At 35.0% G+C, this 18,494-nt stretch overlaps 1 protein-coding gene across 1 annotated transcript in view; it reads right to left on the bottom strand.

Moving 5' to 3' along the window:
* Nucleotides 1-2,108: 2,108 nt before the first annotated feature.
* The window catches only part of LOC133817285 (callose synthase 7-like), a 76,209-nt gene continuing 59,823 nt past the window's right edge, over nt 2,109-18,494 (bottom strand). The window contains exons 35-42 of the mRNA XM_062249757.1: nt 11,196-11,314; nt 10,861-10,944; nt 4,490-4,602; nt 4,187-4,416; nt 3,283-4,086; nt 3,144-3,194; nt 2,803-3,036; nt 2,109-2,658 (exon numbers count right to left, since the gene is read on the bottom strand). Of these exons, the coding sequence (XP_062105741.1) occupies nt 2,428-2,658; nt 2,803-3,036; nt 3,144-3,194; nt 3,283-4,086; nt 4,187-4,416; nt 4,490-4,602; nt 10,861-10,944; nt 11,196-11,314 (1,866 nt within the window). The 3' untranslated portion in view covers nt 2,109-2,427. The remainder of the gene's footprint in view (nt 2,659-2,802; nt 3,037-3,143; nt 3,195-3,282; nt 4,087-4,186; nt 4,417-4,489; nt 4,603-10,860; nt 10,945-11,195; nt 11,315-18,494) is intronic.

Here is an 18,494-nt window from a genome sequence, read left to right as displayed (position 1 = left end):
TTGCCTTGTTGTTGTTGGTGAGCAGGATCGAATACGACATTCCTGGTGTTCACCATTTTTGCAGACGTTCAAGATATTTTCAAGCTTTCTTCGGCTTTTAATGAACGCACCAAAATGTTTATCGACTTTTTTGGAAACTAGAATTATGAGAAATAAGAGAGCTAAAAAGAAAGGATTGAAGATAAAAAAAAAACCGAGTTTTTATGTGGTTGGGGCGTTAATGAGCCTTTGTCCATGAGTCTATTGTATTAGAGCTTAGAAAGCTTTTACAATGGTGTTTTCTGCAAAACTGAGCAGAGTAATTGCTTACAAGAGAAAATTCAGGGATCCTTCCTACAGTGCACAACTGGTCCTATTTAGAGGCAGTTGGATGCAATGGGCTTGGTCCGGACTAATCCGGGCCCAATAGGGATATAATCACAGTGTGCTCGCTAACGGAGGCTTAATACAAAGGACTTTGCTAAATAATACACATTAATCAGGGCCCATTGGGCCAGCTTGGGCATAACAAGCTTTACAACTGACAAAGGTACGTTGCCTCAGATTGGTCCGCGTAGGCTTTTAAGGAGATCTGGGGACAGGATCCGCCAGAGTAGTGGCAGTACTATTCCCTAATAACGGCGTACATTCCGTATGTAACCTCTTCTGCAGGTTAGTTGAGGAGACCAAACTCTGTCTTTCTCGAGAATGTATTAGCGACAGGGAAGTTCAATCCTGCCCACTCGGATGCCAGGTCCGGATTCATTTACTAAGGTCCCGGTCCGTTTACCAGCACCCTGGTTCGTTTACCAAAGTTTGGGTTTATTTACTAACGTCCCAGTCCATTCTCAGATTGTTGAGCCCGCCACCTTTACTCGCATCCCGGATGATGCCATTAGGTTAGAACCGGGAAGCTGAGTTGGGTTCGCATCTTGGTCCCGATTCCCTCGTTATGGTGGCGCCCATCGTACAATGTTGGGCTTACTGACGATTGGACCTCTAGGACTTTCTTCTTCCCTATTTATTGGGCTTAGCTGGGCCTTTGATCTCTTTGAGAGAGCCCACATACCAATTATGTCGTGCCACACGTCCGGGGGCAAAACGGGGATAGCGTTCCTAAATAAGCTGCAATTTTTTTTTTTTTTTACATGACGTTGTATAATGTAGTTATAGTGGACCTCCAATAAATTTTCAGAAAATTTTGAATAATTTAGGATGCCAAAATCAAGATTCAAACAACTTGTTGCATGCGTGCTTGTTTCAATATTTATACAAGCGTGCAATAGACTATTTAACTCTCGATTTCAGCATCCTAAATTATCCAGAATTTCCTGAAAATTGGTAAGAGGTCTCTTGTAACTACATTATACACCGTCATGTAAAAAAAAAAATAAAGTAACAACTTATTCATATACCGAAAATACTAAAAATACCTATCGGTAGTGAATAAAAACAATCACTACCCAAAACTTTTCCATACATAATTATTCGTATTTATATTATTAACTATGACAATAAAATAAATAGTTTTTCAGCTGTAATCCCCATTCTTTACACTTTGTAACACTTAAGTCCCAAAAATTGATTTTGTATTAGTTAGATCCCCAACCTTTTCAAATCATATTATTTAGGTCCTTAAATGTTATTTTTATTTTAAAATACATACAAAATTACAAAATAAATGGCGAATCAATCTTAAAAATTTGGACACTATATGACAATAGTAAACATGACATTGAAAAAAATATATATTTTCATGACATTTTTAAATATTTAATATTTTTATAAATTAAATTAATGTTTCATTAAACAAATATTCTTACATACGTTGTTGTTTTTTAACTAATACTAATAATTATATCATCTTGATTATCTCGATAATATTAACTTATTTTATATATATATATTTTTGTAAATAATACAACTTATAAGTGAATAGTTTATATAAAGTTATTTATGTATATATATATATATGATTATTTATAAGTTGTATTATAAAAAAATTACAAAATAAAAATAATTATGTGTATGATAAATATGGATAATCTCAAGGTAGTTCAGTTATTAATATTAAAAAGATGTGGGTAAAAGTGTAGGTATAGTATTCTCATTGGCCGTATTAATAAATTGTTTGATTATCTTTTCAATTCTTTAGTAGATTTTGTCTTTGCTAGTTCCCCTGGTTGCTAATCTCTAGCATCCACCAATCCGCTTGGCAAAAGTTTCCAGGTTTAACAGTAGCCAATAGAATCTATCCACATGTCTTTAGGACATGACAATGTCATCTCTTCAACTTGTGAGAATGTAGGATAAGGAAAGAGATATATCTCTCTAATATGATCATATCATAGAATACAACTAAAACAATCTAATAATAATTAATTTCTATATTTAAGGCAAGGATTAGCAGGGAAATCGTATTTATGGTCACATAATGTCAAATCATATTTAAGCTGATAGATTTCTTCCTGAGAGAATCATCGAAATTCGCAAGCCTCTACTGAAAGCTTGGCTGAAGAGCAAGCGTTTATGGAGCTCTGATACGTATGGCAACCATGAAAAAATGGCAATAGGCAGGAAGATTATTAGTCCCATTATGTAATCAGATACTCTTGCTAGCTCCTTTATAACATTCCAAGGTCCAATGGCCATAAACAATCCCCTCCAGGCTTGCGCAATCTATAGAACAAGAAAATGTCATAAATTCAGTGAGTAGAATTAATATAGTCACACAAAACCTTTTCCTTTGTTAAGGTTTATCATTAATTTAGTTTGTAATAAATAAAGGAAAAAGGCATATATGCCCATATATATGAAACTTACAAGAACAATGGCCCACCCTGTGGGAAATAAGGCAAGGATTGAAGCAAATAAATCTGATATAGTGAGGCCATATACTGCAAATAAGACAATCATGACTGACATAAAACCAAGAAACAAAAAGGCTTTGAGAATTCTGAACAAGAGCTGGGAACCCGTTCCAAATCTTTGTCGACCCGTTCCAATTAATATTTGTCGACCCGTTCCAATTAATCTTTGTCGACCCATGGATACTATCTGATAAAAAATGGTCATATATTAGCAGAAGTAGACCAAATAAACATGCATATAAATCATGTTACCTTTGTAAGGTTAAGATTAGTATGAACTACTCTTAATCTCACCTTTAAAACAAGAAGAGCAGCTAGCATGACGAGCCAAGAAAGTCCATAAACCTAGAACAAAAAATAAATATATACAGAAGCATGTAAGATATGGCCTTAAACATGAAATAGAAATTGATAGAGAAATTTTTTTTACTACCTTCAAACTCTTGCTCCTGTGGCGCCGAGTTATGTCAAGGTGATACACGATTCCATATTGGTAGAAAAAGAAGCGAAATGCAAGCAAAGTTTCCAACACTCTTCCTCGAATATCAGTGTGTCTGAGGTGTTGTTGTTCTTCATTCCACCATGATTCCCAACTTTGGTAAGATGAGATCCCAATACCACCACGATTTTCCAACCACCTCTCCCAATCAATCCAATCGTCCACTGTTTTTTGCCAGTCAAAACAACAAGGATTGAACACGAAAGGAGCAAACAACCAGGAAGCAACAAGAAACCACATGGAGAAATTGATGAACAGGTAGAGATTTGAGCTAGGGCAAGATTCTCCATAGACTTGGTATACTAATAGTAAGATAAAAAGCTCCAACCCTTTGACAAAGTGACTGCGTGAGTAGAGTCTATAATTTTCAGTAAACTTGGCATGAAAAACAACTGGGCCACGGCCAGTAGCTCGGAATCTAGAATCTGCATGCAAGATTGTTCTCCCATAGTGATGTGCTTTCGTTCCCAGTTGGAATGTGAAGAATACAGAGGCTAGCTGGACCTGCATGGCGATGAAATCACCTAATGCTGTCCGAAACCCTTTCTCCAAGCCAATTTCCATGACTATTGGCAACACTAGTATCAATCCTAATTGGAAGACAGATTGGATAGCCAAAACCTCTTCCAGGGCCTTGCTTTGATGTACGGTTGGAATCTGTTGCAACTCCTTTTTAACTCCACTCATAACCATGTACATTTCTCCGTATAAGAACAAGTACATAGCTATAATTATTACCTGAACCAATTCAAAAACAATGTACTAATTTAACTGACACATATAAATGCAAAAGAAGTAATATAAACACATATTAGATAATTTCAGTCAACATATATACCATACTACTGAAGTAAAAACCAACAGTTGTGAAGTAAAATGAGAGCATTCTGTAAAAGTCAAATCTCCGACCAAGACGATAAACATCGCGACTGAGTGTTTCTTCTCCATTTCCATTAGCAACCTTGGCCTCAAAGTTTGAAATCTGATTCATACCCACATCACGCCCTTTGCCCACTTGGATATACTCGTGATGTGTTATTAATCCCCCACGCAAAGTTGAATTGTAACCTGCAAATTTATAAAATAATCAATTTGGACCTTAATTATCTATTACGTACAGCTTTCTTATCACAAATATTACCTGCAAATATCTCTTCACTCATATTTATTCTTCTTGAAGCTTTGCTTATCCCACCTCTTGTTATGTGGAAGATTCTATCAAAAATACCAGAATGGCCATAATGAAAGCGTACCCTGTAAAGATAAACAATAATGTTATTAACTAAACTGTATAATAATAATATAAAATAAATTGTAACCAGAAAAAAAAGAAAGATTTTTTTTTATAATTAAATGCTATCCTTTCTAAAAATTGCAAGCATGGGTGATCGCACAGAGCCCTCAAAGATAAAGTTATACATTTTTCTAAAAGTTCTCAACATTTGTCTGAGAATTTCTACTCTCATGCGTTGTGTTGAGATAAAAAAAACTGAGAATTGTGTACAATATTTTTCTATTAGAAGTTGCTATACATTTTTTTGAATACTTTAGAATATGCTAGACATTTGTTAAATACTTTATTCTAAAATTTTCTAGATATTTGTAGAATAAGATTATTCTAGAATTTCTTATATGCATTTCTAGAAAACTTAAGTATAGAATTTTCTAGTTATGCTTGAAAAACAAGTAAATTTGTGTAGATTAATCTAGAAGTTGTATTTGTAAATCAAATACACTAGAAAAATCTAGAACAAATAATTCTAGCCACAAATGTAAAGTGGGCTAGCCACTATAAATATCCATCATGGGTAGCAAATGGTGTAACTAAAAACAACAAACCATCAATAAAACTCTACTACTTTCTAAAACATAAACCTTACTCCTCCAAACCTAAATTTCTTCACTTGTCCACTCATCACCATCAACTATAATATCATAACCCATCATTACTCTAGCCACTACTACTACTCATCAAATATTCTAAACTACAACAAATCATCACTATTTTATCTATCCCATATTCACAAACCATCAGTGGAATCAGAGCCAGGCCAATTCAAACACTATGCGTAATACTTTCCGCACATCATGACAACCGATTCCAACCGGTCTTCTCTACCTCTTCCAATTTTCCATGGAGAAAACTATGATTTTTGGTCCATCAAAATGATGACCTATTTTCGATCACAAAATCTATGGAAAATTGTTGAGGTCGGATTTGCTATTCTGGAAGACACTTCGTCTCTTTCGGAAAATCAAAAGAAGGCCATAGAGGATAATCAACAAAAAGATTCTCAAGCATTATTATGCTTGCAGCAAGCTATAGCAGATGATATATTTCCACGGATTATGGGCGCATCAACTGCGAAAGAAGCATGGGACACGTTACAGGAGGAATTCCAAGGAATAGTCAAAGTACGCACTGTTAAACTACATAAGCTCATAAGAGATTTTGAAAATATTAAAATGAAGGATAATGAGACTGGAAAAGATTACTATTCTATAATAAAAGGAATAGTAAATAAAATGGGAGCCTATGGAGATATAATTTATGATAAGAAAATAGTAAAAAAAATACCAATTTCTTGTATAGAAAAATATGATGCAATAATCTCTGTGATAGAAGAAACAAAAGATTTATGACATTAATTCAGTTGGTGATAGAGTATCTAAATCTTTTGTTTCTTCTATCATAGAGATTGTTGCATCATATTTTTCTATACAAGAAATTAGTATTTTTTCTACTATTTTCTTGTCAGAAATTATTTCTCCATAGGCTCCCATTTTATTTACTATTCCTTTTATTATAGAATAGTAAACTTTTGCAGTCTCATTATCCTTCATTTTAATATTTTCAAAATCTCTTGTGAGCTTCTGTAGTTTAACAGTACGTACCTTGACTGTTCCTTGGAATTCCTCCTGCAACGTGTCCTGTAACGCCCCAAATTCCCTAATGTGGCTTATAGCCTGTATTAGGGGGGCGGGAGGGCCATAATTGATTTATTATGAAATTAAATGATTATATGCATGTTTAAGTGAATTATATTATTATATGATGATAAATGCATGCATGTGGGTCCAATTTTCATTATAAGGGTATTTTAGTAATTTGACCTGTTGGGGGCATATTTGTATATTTTCATGCATGTTGGTGAATTATGGATGAGGCCACATTATTATGTGGATATGTTCGAGCTATTCGGCATGAGACGATATTTGAATGCAAGTTAGCGGTTTGGTCATAACGAGGTTAATTTCGGGGCTCAGGGTGAATCTCGAGGTAATTTGATGATTAGTACATTACTGGGAATTAAAAGGTAATGAGATATGATTTATTTATTATTTGAGAATATTGAGAATAACGGGAATTGGAGGACGTTAATTATGATTAACGGGACTAGAGGAGAAATGACACTTTTGCCCTTGGTGGCTGTTAAGGAAATAATTAGGCATGGGGGGCATTTTGGTCATTTGACCTTAGGTTATATTTAAACTTAAAGGAAGGTTGTAGAAGAATAAAGCAAAAACAGAATACTTCCTTCTTCCTCTTCCCCGATCGTTTTTTCCTTCCTTTTCCGTTGAATTTTGAAGCTAAGATTGGGGGTTCAAGCTAGGAGATTAAGGCTGGAGGTTCTAGGCTTTTGTTCAGCCATTGATGGGGATGCAAACCTGAGTTTAAGGTGAGAATTCAGCCATGATTTTCTGGTTTTGCTATGCTTTGAAGTTAGTTTTTGAGCTAGAACTTTTGATTATAGAAGTGGTTATTTGAGGTGATTTTAATTGGTTTAAAGCTTGGATTTTATGGTTAAACTAGTGGATATGATGTGTTGATGGTTGGTTTTTTATTTTGGGTTGGTTTAATGGAGGTTTGATTGAGGTTCTTGGCTGGTTTTAATGGAGAAAATGGCAAGGGGGCTATGTTCGTGGGGGCAGGTCACGACTTGGCCAGGCAAGTCGCGACCCGCCCTAGTGCCCAGGCTGAGCATACTCTCTGACTTGGGGCACGCCACGACTTACCCCTTCCTTTTGTGCCAGGGAGGAACTTTCAAGGGCTTAAGCTTAGGGGTTCAATTCCTAAGGCTCGGGATCGAATATACTAACCATTTTAGTACGGTTCGAGGTCCTGGAAGCGAGGTTTTAGAGCATGAACCTTGTATTGAGTTATTTTATTAATGGAATTCCATATTTGGTTATGACTAGGTGACCGCTAAGGGACTAAAGGATCGATCGTTCTTTTATTATTTCACGCTCGAACCAGAGGTAAGAAAACTGCACCCAGTATGTGACATGCATGGTTATTGATGAGGGATGTTGAGTGCTTTATCTATATATATGGAATGCATATTAAATGCTTAGAAGTTTGCTTATCTGTGTATGACACTAACCTATGAGTCAGGAAACGACAATGGTGTCAGTATTGATTGTGAAGCTGTGACTTATTAGTCAAGTTCGACAGTAGTATTGAGCACTGGTCGTCTGGAATTGACTTATGAGTTAAGAATGGTATTAGCGTGTTTAACGCAAGCCGAAAAGATTAGATCTAATCAACATAAACAATATCATCATAAGCATGAAATGCTTGACCGACCTTAAGTTCGATGAAAACAAAAGCGCTTGTCTAGTCTAAGGGCTAGTTAATATGAGCTAGAGCCAAAAGGGCTAAGGTGACCGATACGTCACATGGCTTGGGAGCGGGTCCCCAGAGATGAACTTATTAGCCATCTATTTAAGGAGTAGAACCCTAGAGATGGACTTATTAGTCATCTATACAGAAAACAAATCCTTAGAGGTTGGCTTATTAGTCACCTGCACAGTGTGTGACTCCATAGTCACTTATCTGATTGGGTTGGAAGCCCAGAATGATTACCATAATCATTTATTGATATTGTATACATGCAGTAATAAGTTTTCTTGCTGAGACTTGGCTCACGGGTGCTATGTGGTGCAGGTAAAGGGAAATAAAAGCTCACCCAACCTTGAGTGGAGAGCTTAGGTGGCGATGTGTACATATGCGGCCACTTGACCACCACGGCCAATGTGTTTCTCAAAGGAACTACGGGTTAACCCATTTTTGTCGCTTAGGTCGGCGGGTTGTAATTTTTACATTGTAATGATCATTTTGGATTGTAAATAACTTTGTAAATGTTTTTTGTGGGCCCATGTACAGTTTTATGTTTTAAATAAAATATATCCATTCCTTTTGATCAAGATTTTTCACCTTAGCCTATTAATAACAACAGATGCACGTTTATAACCAAATGACTCGTTTAGCGAGTTAAGCACTGTTTAAAGTCCACAGTAACGGTCTTGGAGTAACCAGGGCGTTACATGTCCCATGCTTCTTTTGCAGTTGATGCACCCATTATCCGTGGAAATATATCATCTGCCATAGCTTGCTGCAAGCAGAATAACGCTTGAGAATCTTTTGGTTGATTCTCCTCCAGGGCCTTCTTTTGATTTTCCGAGAGAGACGAAGTGTCTTCTGGAATAGTAAATCCTACCTCAACAATTTTCCATAAATTTTGTGATCGAAAATAGGTCCTCATTTTGATGGACCAAAAATCATATTTTTCTCCATGGAAAATTGGAAGAGGTAGAGAAGAGTGGTTGGAATCGGTTGTCATGATGTGCAGAAAGTATTACGTCCAGTATTTGAATCGACCTAGCTCTGGTACCACTAATGGTTTGTGAATTTGGGATAGAGAAAATAGTGATGATTTGTTGTAGTTTAGAATATTTAATGAGTAGTAGTAGTAGCGGGTAGAGTAATGATGCGTTATGATATTATAGTTGATGTTGTTGAGTGGACAAGTGAAGAAATTTGGGTTTGGAGGAGTAAGGTTTATGTTTTAGAGAGTATAAGATAGTAGAAAATAGTAGAGTTTTATTGATGGTTTGTTGTTTTTAGTTGCACCATTTGCTACTTTACATTTGTGGCTAGAATTATTTGTTCTAGATTTTTCTAGTGTATTTGATTTACAAATACAACTTCTAGACTAATCTACACAATAAAGAGTCTAGACTATTTAAGCATATAGTTTCTAGGAAGTTCTAGACTATAGAGTATTCTAGAAAATGTTTCTAAAGTTCTTCTATTATTCAAATATCTAGAAAATTCTTAAGTAAAGTATTCTACAAATGTCTAAAATATTCTAGAGTATTCAAGAAATGTATAGTAACTTCTAAGAAAACTTAGACTGTTTGGCTTACTCCCACAGAATGGTGAGGAAGAAGATAAGAATATTAAGAAACATAGAGAGACTAGAGAGAGAAACAATTCTGATATTTTCATTCCATGACGAGGGAGGAGGTAATAGCTCTATTTAACAAAACATTCACCACTTAGATTGTGGCGAGTGTCATACACTAAACAAACTAGTCTCCATATATCTTTTAAACATAACAAACTACTAAGCCAAATATTAATATGCATTATGTAATATATAGAGCTAATAGTAGGGTGTATCACGTTTTCACTCAAACAATGCACTATAACTATAAAGAGAAATTCTTAATCCATTTTCAAAGAAAGACTTTTTTTAAGATTATAGTGATACTTGATGCTCATTTTGATTAAGAGCTATATTGAATTAACTAGATGTAATTGAGTACTACATTTCTCATTGAGAACATTAAGAAAACTATATATGGTGCAACGAGAAAATTGTATGTTAGCCTAGGTGAGCCAAAGTCCATTATTTTACAGACCAAATAATAAATTCATCTATGTTCTCAAGAAGCAAGCTTCTTATCTATGTGATATCCATCAAGACATTATCTAATACAATTTCATAGTAAATGCTGCTAGTGATTATTTTTATTATCTAATACAATTTCATATATAGTAAATGCAGCTAGTGATTATTTTTAACACAAAATTAGCGTAACTACATTATTGCATGAAACTAAGAGATTTCTAATGAAAAGAATTAAAACTTTTTAACCAAATGAGTACCCAATGGCCCCCCAACTCCATTTAAATAGGTTGGGGGAAACAACATGGAAGGATTTGGGAGGTGGGGGAGTAGCCCTTAACCCCACCTCACCTTGTTTAAATCTTTTTGATAAACATTGAAATGAAAGATCTTGTAAATTCTTTTTTTTTTTTTTTGAAGTATCCTTGAGTTATAACATAAAAATGACCTATACTGGTAAGATTCTTGCTGTATATTTAGCTTGAAGAAATATTGCACTAAGAAAATCTTTCCATAGTCAAGAGTGACAAGTTTAGTCGCACTCAATGCCCTAAGAATGAGATGGAAATTTATGTATGATTATTAGTTTGTGTAAGAGAAAATAGAGTGAAGTACATTATGGTATCTATATTTATTTCATCCTATATGTTAGAGTACAGAAAAATCTTAGGCTAATACGAATTGGTAAAGGCACTTATACTGCATTCAAGGCTGAAAATAGTATCAATTATGAATAGGTAAAGTCATTTATCATATGAAGGTACGCACATCAAAATTGTCACCAAGACCATTAGTTACATGCAAATATAAGGGTTACCTGAGAAGATTGGCTGAAATTCGTTGGGCAATGGTTACAAAACTAGTCTCTTGATTGGATTTGAACCATGCAAGCGAAGAAACACTGTTTTACAAATAAGCAATTATAAATTTTTTATCATCATCAATATTCAATGTGTATTACAAGTACATTGATTTGATACTAAACCAGGACACTATATTATTTGATGTGACATATAATTATTGATGTAAATCAATATTGACTCTTATATATTTTATTTTAAATTTAAAATACGAGAAGCTGATATTAATTTGCACCAATAGGTATAATATCAAATAGGAATGCTTATGAAATAAAGATAAGAAAAAGATAACCTTCCACAGAATTGATTCTCTCTTATACCCAATAGTGTGGGTTTCCGATTCCCATGACAAGGCATAATAAATTCTTCCAATAGATTTCTCATTTTGAAAGCTTCTTCAAAGTAATTTTCCTGAAAAAAGTATGTTAGAAATAAAGGGTGCTTTCGGTAATAATTTTTTTTGTAAGGCATTTAGTAATAACAAAATAAGCAGTTTTTCTTAAATAAAAAATATTAAAATAAAATGACAATTGGTGTTTGGTAAGTATGATTTTACTTTCAGAAATACCAGGAGGCAAATTCTAGTTTGGAAATTGTATCCCATTGCTATAGTAAACCTACTCCCAAATGGTATGCCCACCTTCACCGTGCACAAAACTCAATACATATGTGGCAGTGAGCAAGAGCAATGAAAAGATTGGGCTGGGTGTTGTGTTTCGGAATGTTAGTGACCCTTACTGTATGTCAGTTACTTAGCTTTTCAGTTAGTTAGTTTGTTTACTCTGTTATGTATTCTGTAACTACTTCTTGTTACATTACCACACACACATATATATATATATGAAAAGCTAAGCTCAGCTAAGTTCAAGCTGAGCCCATTTCATTCACTTCTTCAATTTCCATTTTTCCTTTCTCAGCTATTTTTTTTCTCTCTGAGTTTCCTTTCCTAGAAACCAAACATGGTATCAGATGCCAGTGTGTCGAGTTCCTCCGCTTCCGAATCATCTCCGATTCCAGCTACAATTGCTGCTCAGGCGAATCCCTTGCCTTTCACCACCACCCTTACTCCTTTGAATATCCGATTGGATCGCACAAATTACTCATACTGGATATCCTTGATTCTTCTTGCGACTCATGCACATAATCTCCTTGGCATTCTCCTCAGAACTACTCCACGGCCACCGCAACTTCTTGAAGGTAATACTAAACCTAACCCTGCCTTCGAACATTGGATGCAATGTGATCAATTTCTCATGAGTTGGCTTCGGAATTCCCTCTCTAAACCAATGATTGGCCATGTTCTTTGTTATGAATCTGCTCATGAGATCTGGACTATGTTTGAACGAATGTTTGCTGTTCGATCAAAGACTCAAGATCTTCAACTTCGATTCCTTCTTCAGACACTCAAGAAAGGTTCTATGACTGTTGATGAGTACGTCCTCAAAATGAAGAACACTGCCGATGCTCTTGTTGCTACAGGCCAAGTCATCTTCGATGAAGAGCTGCCTTTCTACATTCTTGGCGGACTAAGTCATGAGTATGAGCCCGTTGTTGTGTATCTCACGTCAAAATCGAGGAAGCTCACACTACAAGATGTTCAAGTCATGCTACAAAATCAAGAAATGTGACTCGAACACAACTCCACTCCACCACCAACTCTAGATTTGGTTCAAGCTAACCTTGCAACTTTGAATCTTCGGAATCATCCACCTACTCGTGGTGGCTACTGTGGCAACACCAACAATCATAGTCGCGGCGGTGCACGAAACTACTCCTATGGTAGTGGTCGAGGGAACATAATTATCTGTCAAGTTTGCTAAAAGCAAGGACACACAACACTTCGTTGCTATCATCGCTGTGACATGAGCATTCAAGATTCTGACTCCAAGAACTTCAATAATCAGTCATAGCTCCCACAAGCTTATGTTTCTGACTCAACCTTTACTGATGATGGTAGCTGGTATGTTGACAGCGGGGCTACTCATCACATCTCCAATGATTCTCATTAGTTCACCACTCCTTTAGACTACAAGGGAAAAGCCAAAATAATAGTTGGTAATGGCTCTTCAATCCCAATATCTAATATTGGCTCTAGCTTCATTTCAACCAATATTCCTAATAAAACATTGGTTATGAATGATATACTACATGCACCTGCTATCACTAAAAACTTACTCAACATCTCTAAGTTCACACAAGATAACAATGTTATCTTAGAATTTGATTCTTTGTCTTGTGTTGTCAAGGACAAGATCACGGGACATCCACTTCTACAAGGATATCTTAAAGATGGACTGTATCATGTGGATCTTTCACCAGTAAAGCTGCGAGTTGCTCCAGAAAGTCACTCCACTCTCCCTGCCCACCATGCTCAAGTTTACAACTGCAACGTGAATAAAGCCATGGATAGTCCTAAAAACAAAGCTGCTTTTCTTTGGCATTGCCGCCTAGGTCACCCATCAAAGTTTGTTTTGAACAAAGTTGTATCTTCCTTTACCCCCAAGTCTACTTGTACTGAGATTCTTTTTGCAAAGCATGTCAATATGGCAAGTTACATAGTTTTTCTTTTCTGAGTTCACCACCAAAAACTACAGCCTGTTTTGACCTTGTGCACTCTAATGTTTGGGGCCCTTCCTTTTGTAATTCTTTGGATGGATATCGATATTATGTGAGCTTTATTGATGATTTTTCCAAGTTCACTTGGCTCTTTCCAACGAAACAAAAATCTGAAGTCTTTGACATTTTTAAGACATTTAATATGTATATTGAAAGGCAGTTCACCACCAAGATTAAAGCCATACAAATGGAATAGGGAGGTGAGTATCGACCTCTGCCACGTCACTTACAGCAGCTTGGGTTCAATGTTCGCCATTCATGCCCACACACACATCAACAACTAGTGAGAGCTGAACGAAAGCACAGACATGTTGTGGATATGGGCTTAACATTTCTGGCACAAGCTGAAATGCCACTACAATTCTGGTGGGAGGCCTTTGTGTCTGCTGCCTACACTATCAATAGATTACCTGCTGCTACCATGAAGTTCCAGTCTCCCTTTGAAGCTCTTTTCAAACAGGTACCCGATTACAACTTCTTCAAAATATTTGGCTGTGCATGCTATCCTCTCTTGAGACCATACCAACAACACAAACTCTCATTTCAGTCTTCTCAGTGTGTTTTTCTTGGGTACAGCCCATCTCACAAGGGATATCGTTGCATGCATCCTAGTGGCAAAATTTACGTGGCACGTAGTGTAACCACTACTACAAAAATGGGCAATTGTGTCAGTCAAACGCGTCAGTCAACGCAGTTGACTGACGCTGTTGACCAAGAATTAGCATTTGTGGCAGTTGGACACTGCCACAAATGAGGGCCCAATTGCGCCATAACGTACACTGACGCTGTTTAATGGGAGTGTTTGCGTCAGTGGGGCACTGACGGTAACAGAGCGTTTGCGTCAGTGGGGCACTAACGCAAACGCTCCGTTACCGTCAGTGGGCCACTGACGCAACTGGGCCTCCATTATAAAACCCCTCTTCGTCCCCAGCTGAGCCCCATTTCACTCAAATCGTTTCAGGGAGCGTTTTCTTCCCAAACCAGGGGCGCCCAACCGAAGTTCTCCACATTTAGGTACGTTTTTAGCCATTTTTTTCAATTTTAATGTTAAAATAATGATTTATATATGTTTATGAAACTTATATATAGTTTTTTTGGATTTTTTTGTATAGATTTTGTTTTTTTTGAAGATTATAGTTTGAAAACCCATAATCTTTATTGGTTTTTTGGGGTTTTCTACATCAAGAACCCAAATTGCTCAATTACCACAAGTAAGTGTAATTTTATTAATTTTTACGATTTAAATATAATTTTTGTCAATTTTTTTTAATAAATTGACTATATTTCGGATTTTTAATTTTTAGATAGTTTTATTAACTTTTTTTTTTTAAATTTCGAATTTACTATGTAAATGAGTATATATATAGATTAATGTATATATTTTGTATAAGTTTCATTTTATTAATTGTTTAGTTTGATTATTATTAGTAAATTTTTGTTTATATTTTGTTAGCTTTTTAAAATTATTTTTAAATTTTGGGTTTAATTGGTTAAATAGGTATATATTAAAATTGTTTGTTTTTTTAAGTTATATTTTATTATTGATTTAGTTAGGATCATTATAGTCAATTTTTATTCATGTGAGTTGTAAACTTTTTTTAAAAAAATATATATATTTCGGGTTTAAGTAAACAAATGAGTACATATAACAAATTATTTGTTTTCTTTAAGCATTTTATTGTTTATTTAGATACAATATAGCTTTATGATATTTTTCTTTATATTTTGTTAACTTTTTTATTATTTTTTTGTATATTGTTATATTTGAGTAGGTATTTTGTTGACAACTTTATTGGTGAGATCAAGCTTTGGAGGATTTTATATTAGAGGTAATATTTTAAACCTTAATGTATAATTAATATATTGAACTTAGTAGCATGTACGAATTATAAAATAGTGGAGATAGGATCTGGGACTGTGTGCTGCAGTAATATAATGCTGTAATTGTGCATGTTTGATTGATTACTTGATTTGTTGTATATATGTGATGAATATAAGTTTATTTAAATTTTGGGAAATATGATAGAAATAGAGGAAATGCTGCCTAATTTTTTGTAAGATTTAGTAATTTGAGAATTATGCATGTTTGATTGATTAATTGGTTTGTTGTGTTCATGTGATGAATATATATTTATTTAAATTTTGGGAAATATGATAGAAATGCTGGTCAATTTTTTTTAGGATTTAGTAATTTGAGAATTATGCATGTTTGATTGATTAGTTGGATATTTTTGTGTATACCATGTGCTATATAAATGCACATTTTAAATTTGGGAAATGTGATAGAAATAGGGGAAATGCTGCCCAATTTTTTTTGGACATGTTGTTTCATTTAGTTACTTGTCAATTAAGTAATCCACGAACTTAATTGTTAATGTTTGTTGCTTTGTTTTTTTTTTTTTTTTTTGTGTGAAGTTTGACAATGGATAGAGATTGGATGTCAGCGGATAGGTTATCCATGAAATATAGGAATGGAGTTGAGTTTTTCTTGGAATTTTGTGCAAGAAATACTTAATCTCCTAATAGTATTCCTTGTCCATGTGTTAAGTGTGGTAACGTTGTGAGGATGCCAATTTTTAAAATAAAAGACCACTTATTTAGGAATGGAATTGACAAAAGTTATAAAGTATGGTTTTTGCACGGTGAAAGAATGAAAGGGACTGATGAGGGTCCATCTAAGAATAATAAGTATTTTGATGTTGATTATGAAGTTGATGATGTTGCAGAGATGACTGATGATGCACAATATGAACCACATGTGGATCCAATTAAATTTCAGTCAATCTTAGAAGATGCTGAGAAACCTATTTTCCCTAATTGTACAAGGTTCACTAACTTATCAGCACTGCTTAGGTTGTATAACTTAAAAGCCAAACATGGGTGGAGTGATAAGGGAATGACAGAGTTGTTAACATTTTTAGGAGAATTATTACCTGAAGGTAATGAAATGCCTTCTTCATTTTATGAAGCGAAGAAGACATTGCGTTCGTTAGGCATGCAATATGAAAAAAATACATGCTTGTCCTAACGATTGCATCTTATATCGAAATAGATTTGTTGATGCAATTGCATGTCCGACATGTGGCGAGTCTAGATGGCAAATGAAAAAAAAATTAGATGCAATTAGAAAAGGTGTCCCTGCAAAGGTTTTATGGTATCTACCACCGATACCTTGTTTGGTTAGGTTGTACCGAAATGATGATCATGCTAAAAATTTAATTTGGCATGCTAAAGATAGAGTAAAGGATGGCAAGATAAGACATCCAGCTGACTCGCCAGCTTGGAAAACAGTAGATGTTAAATGGCCAGAATTTGGGAATGAACCAAGGAATATTCGTTTGGGTCTTTCTGCTGACATAATTAATCCACACAATTCCCTTAGTAGTAAATATAGTTGTTGGCCTGTAATGCTAGTAATCTATAATCTACCGCCATGGTTGTGTATGAAGAGGAATTTTACCATGTTGACCTTGTTGATATCTGGTCCTAAACAACCTGGAAATGATATTGATGTATACCTAGCTCCTTTAATTGATGATTTGAGCACATTGTGGTATGAGGGGGTTAATGCTTACGATGCTTATAAGAAAGAAAATTTTAATCTTAAAGCAGTGTTGTTGTGGACTATTAATGATTTTCCAGCCTTAGGTAATCTTTCTTGAATTAGTGTGAAAGGGTATAAGGAATGTCCCATTTGTGAAGAAGGGACTCATTCTGAATATTTAAAACATTCTAGAAAGATTTGTTATATAGGACACTGAAAGTTCTTATCTGAAAAACATAAATTTCGAAGCTTGACATATGCCTTTAATGGTAAACCTGAATTTGGAAAGGCTCCACCACCTTTACTTGGAGGACAATTGTTAACAAAGTTGAACAAAGTCCAATGCAAGTTTAGAAAACCTAGAAATTTTACAAATAAGAGAAAAAATGTTAGACGTGAAAAAACAAAGGAGGTTGTAGATGGTGCGACAAGTTGTTGGAAGAAGAAATCTATTTTTTTTTAGCTTGAGTATTGGGAGCATTTGGTTTTGCAGCACAACTTGGATGTAATGCACATTGAGAAAAACGTGTCGAATAGCTTAATTAGTACATTGCTGAATATTCCTGGTCGGAGTAAGGATGGAATCAAAGCTCGGTTGGATTTAAAAGTAATGGGTATACGCAGTAAGTTACAACCAGAGGTTGGTGAGAGACGAACATATTTACCACCTGCGTGTTATACCCTGTCTAAAGAAGAAAAACAAATTGTATGTCATTCTTTGTCGAATGTGAAAGTACCGGAAGGTTATTCTTCAAATATTTCTTCTCTGGTAGATATGAAAATTTTGAATTTAGTTGGAATGAAGTCTCATGATCATCATACACTACTTGAACATCTTCTACCGGTAGTTATCCTTTCTGTGTAACCCAAAAAAGTTCGATATGCAATTACCAAACTATGTTTTTTCTTTAAATCCATTTATTGTAAAGTGGTAGATGTGTTGGACAATCTTCAAACAAATATCGTGGTAACTATGTGTGAGTTGGAGCAGTATTTCCCACCTTCATTTTTTGACATAATGGTTCATTTAATAGTTCATTTGGTGAGAGAAGTAAAATTGTGTGGACCAGTATACTTGAGATGGATGTACCCATTTGAACGGTATATGAAGGTTTTAAAAGGTTATGTTAGAAATAGAAGTAGACCTGAGGGTTGCATAGTTGAATCCTACATCATTGAAGAAGCAATGGAGTTCTGCTCAGAATACTTATCAGGTGTTGCGAGCATTGGACTATGTTTTTCTCAAATTGAGTTTGAAATAAGTAAAGGTGGTAGAGGTGGTGTTGTTTCTGAAGTAAATAAATCTGATAGAGATGAAGCACATCGCCTAGTCTTACAAAATATTGATGATGTTCAACCATACATAGAGTAAGTTCCCATACATATGCATGGTCGATCTTATTTTTCTCTTTCATTATATTGACAATGATA

This window comes from Humulus lupulus, chromosome 2 (genome assembly GCF_963169125.1).
Source record: "Humulus lupulus chromosome 2, drHumLupu1.1, whole genome shotgun sequence".
NCBI classification, from domain to species: Eukaryota; Viridiplantae; Streptophyta; class Magnoliopsida; order Rosales; family Cannabaceae; genus Humulus; species Humulus lupulus.
Note: the sequence above shows the minus strand (reverse complement) of the source record. Positions and strands in the feature narration are given on the sequence as shown.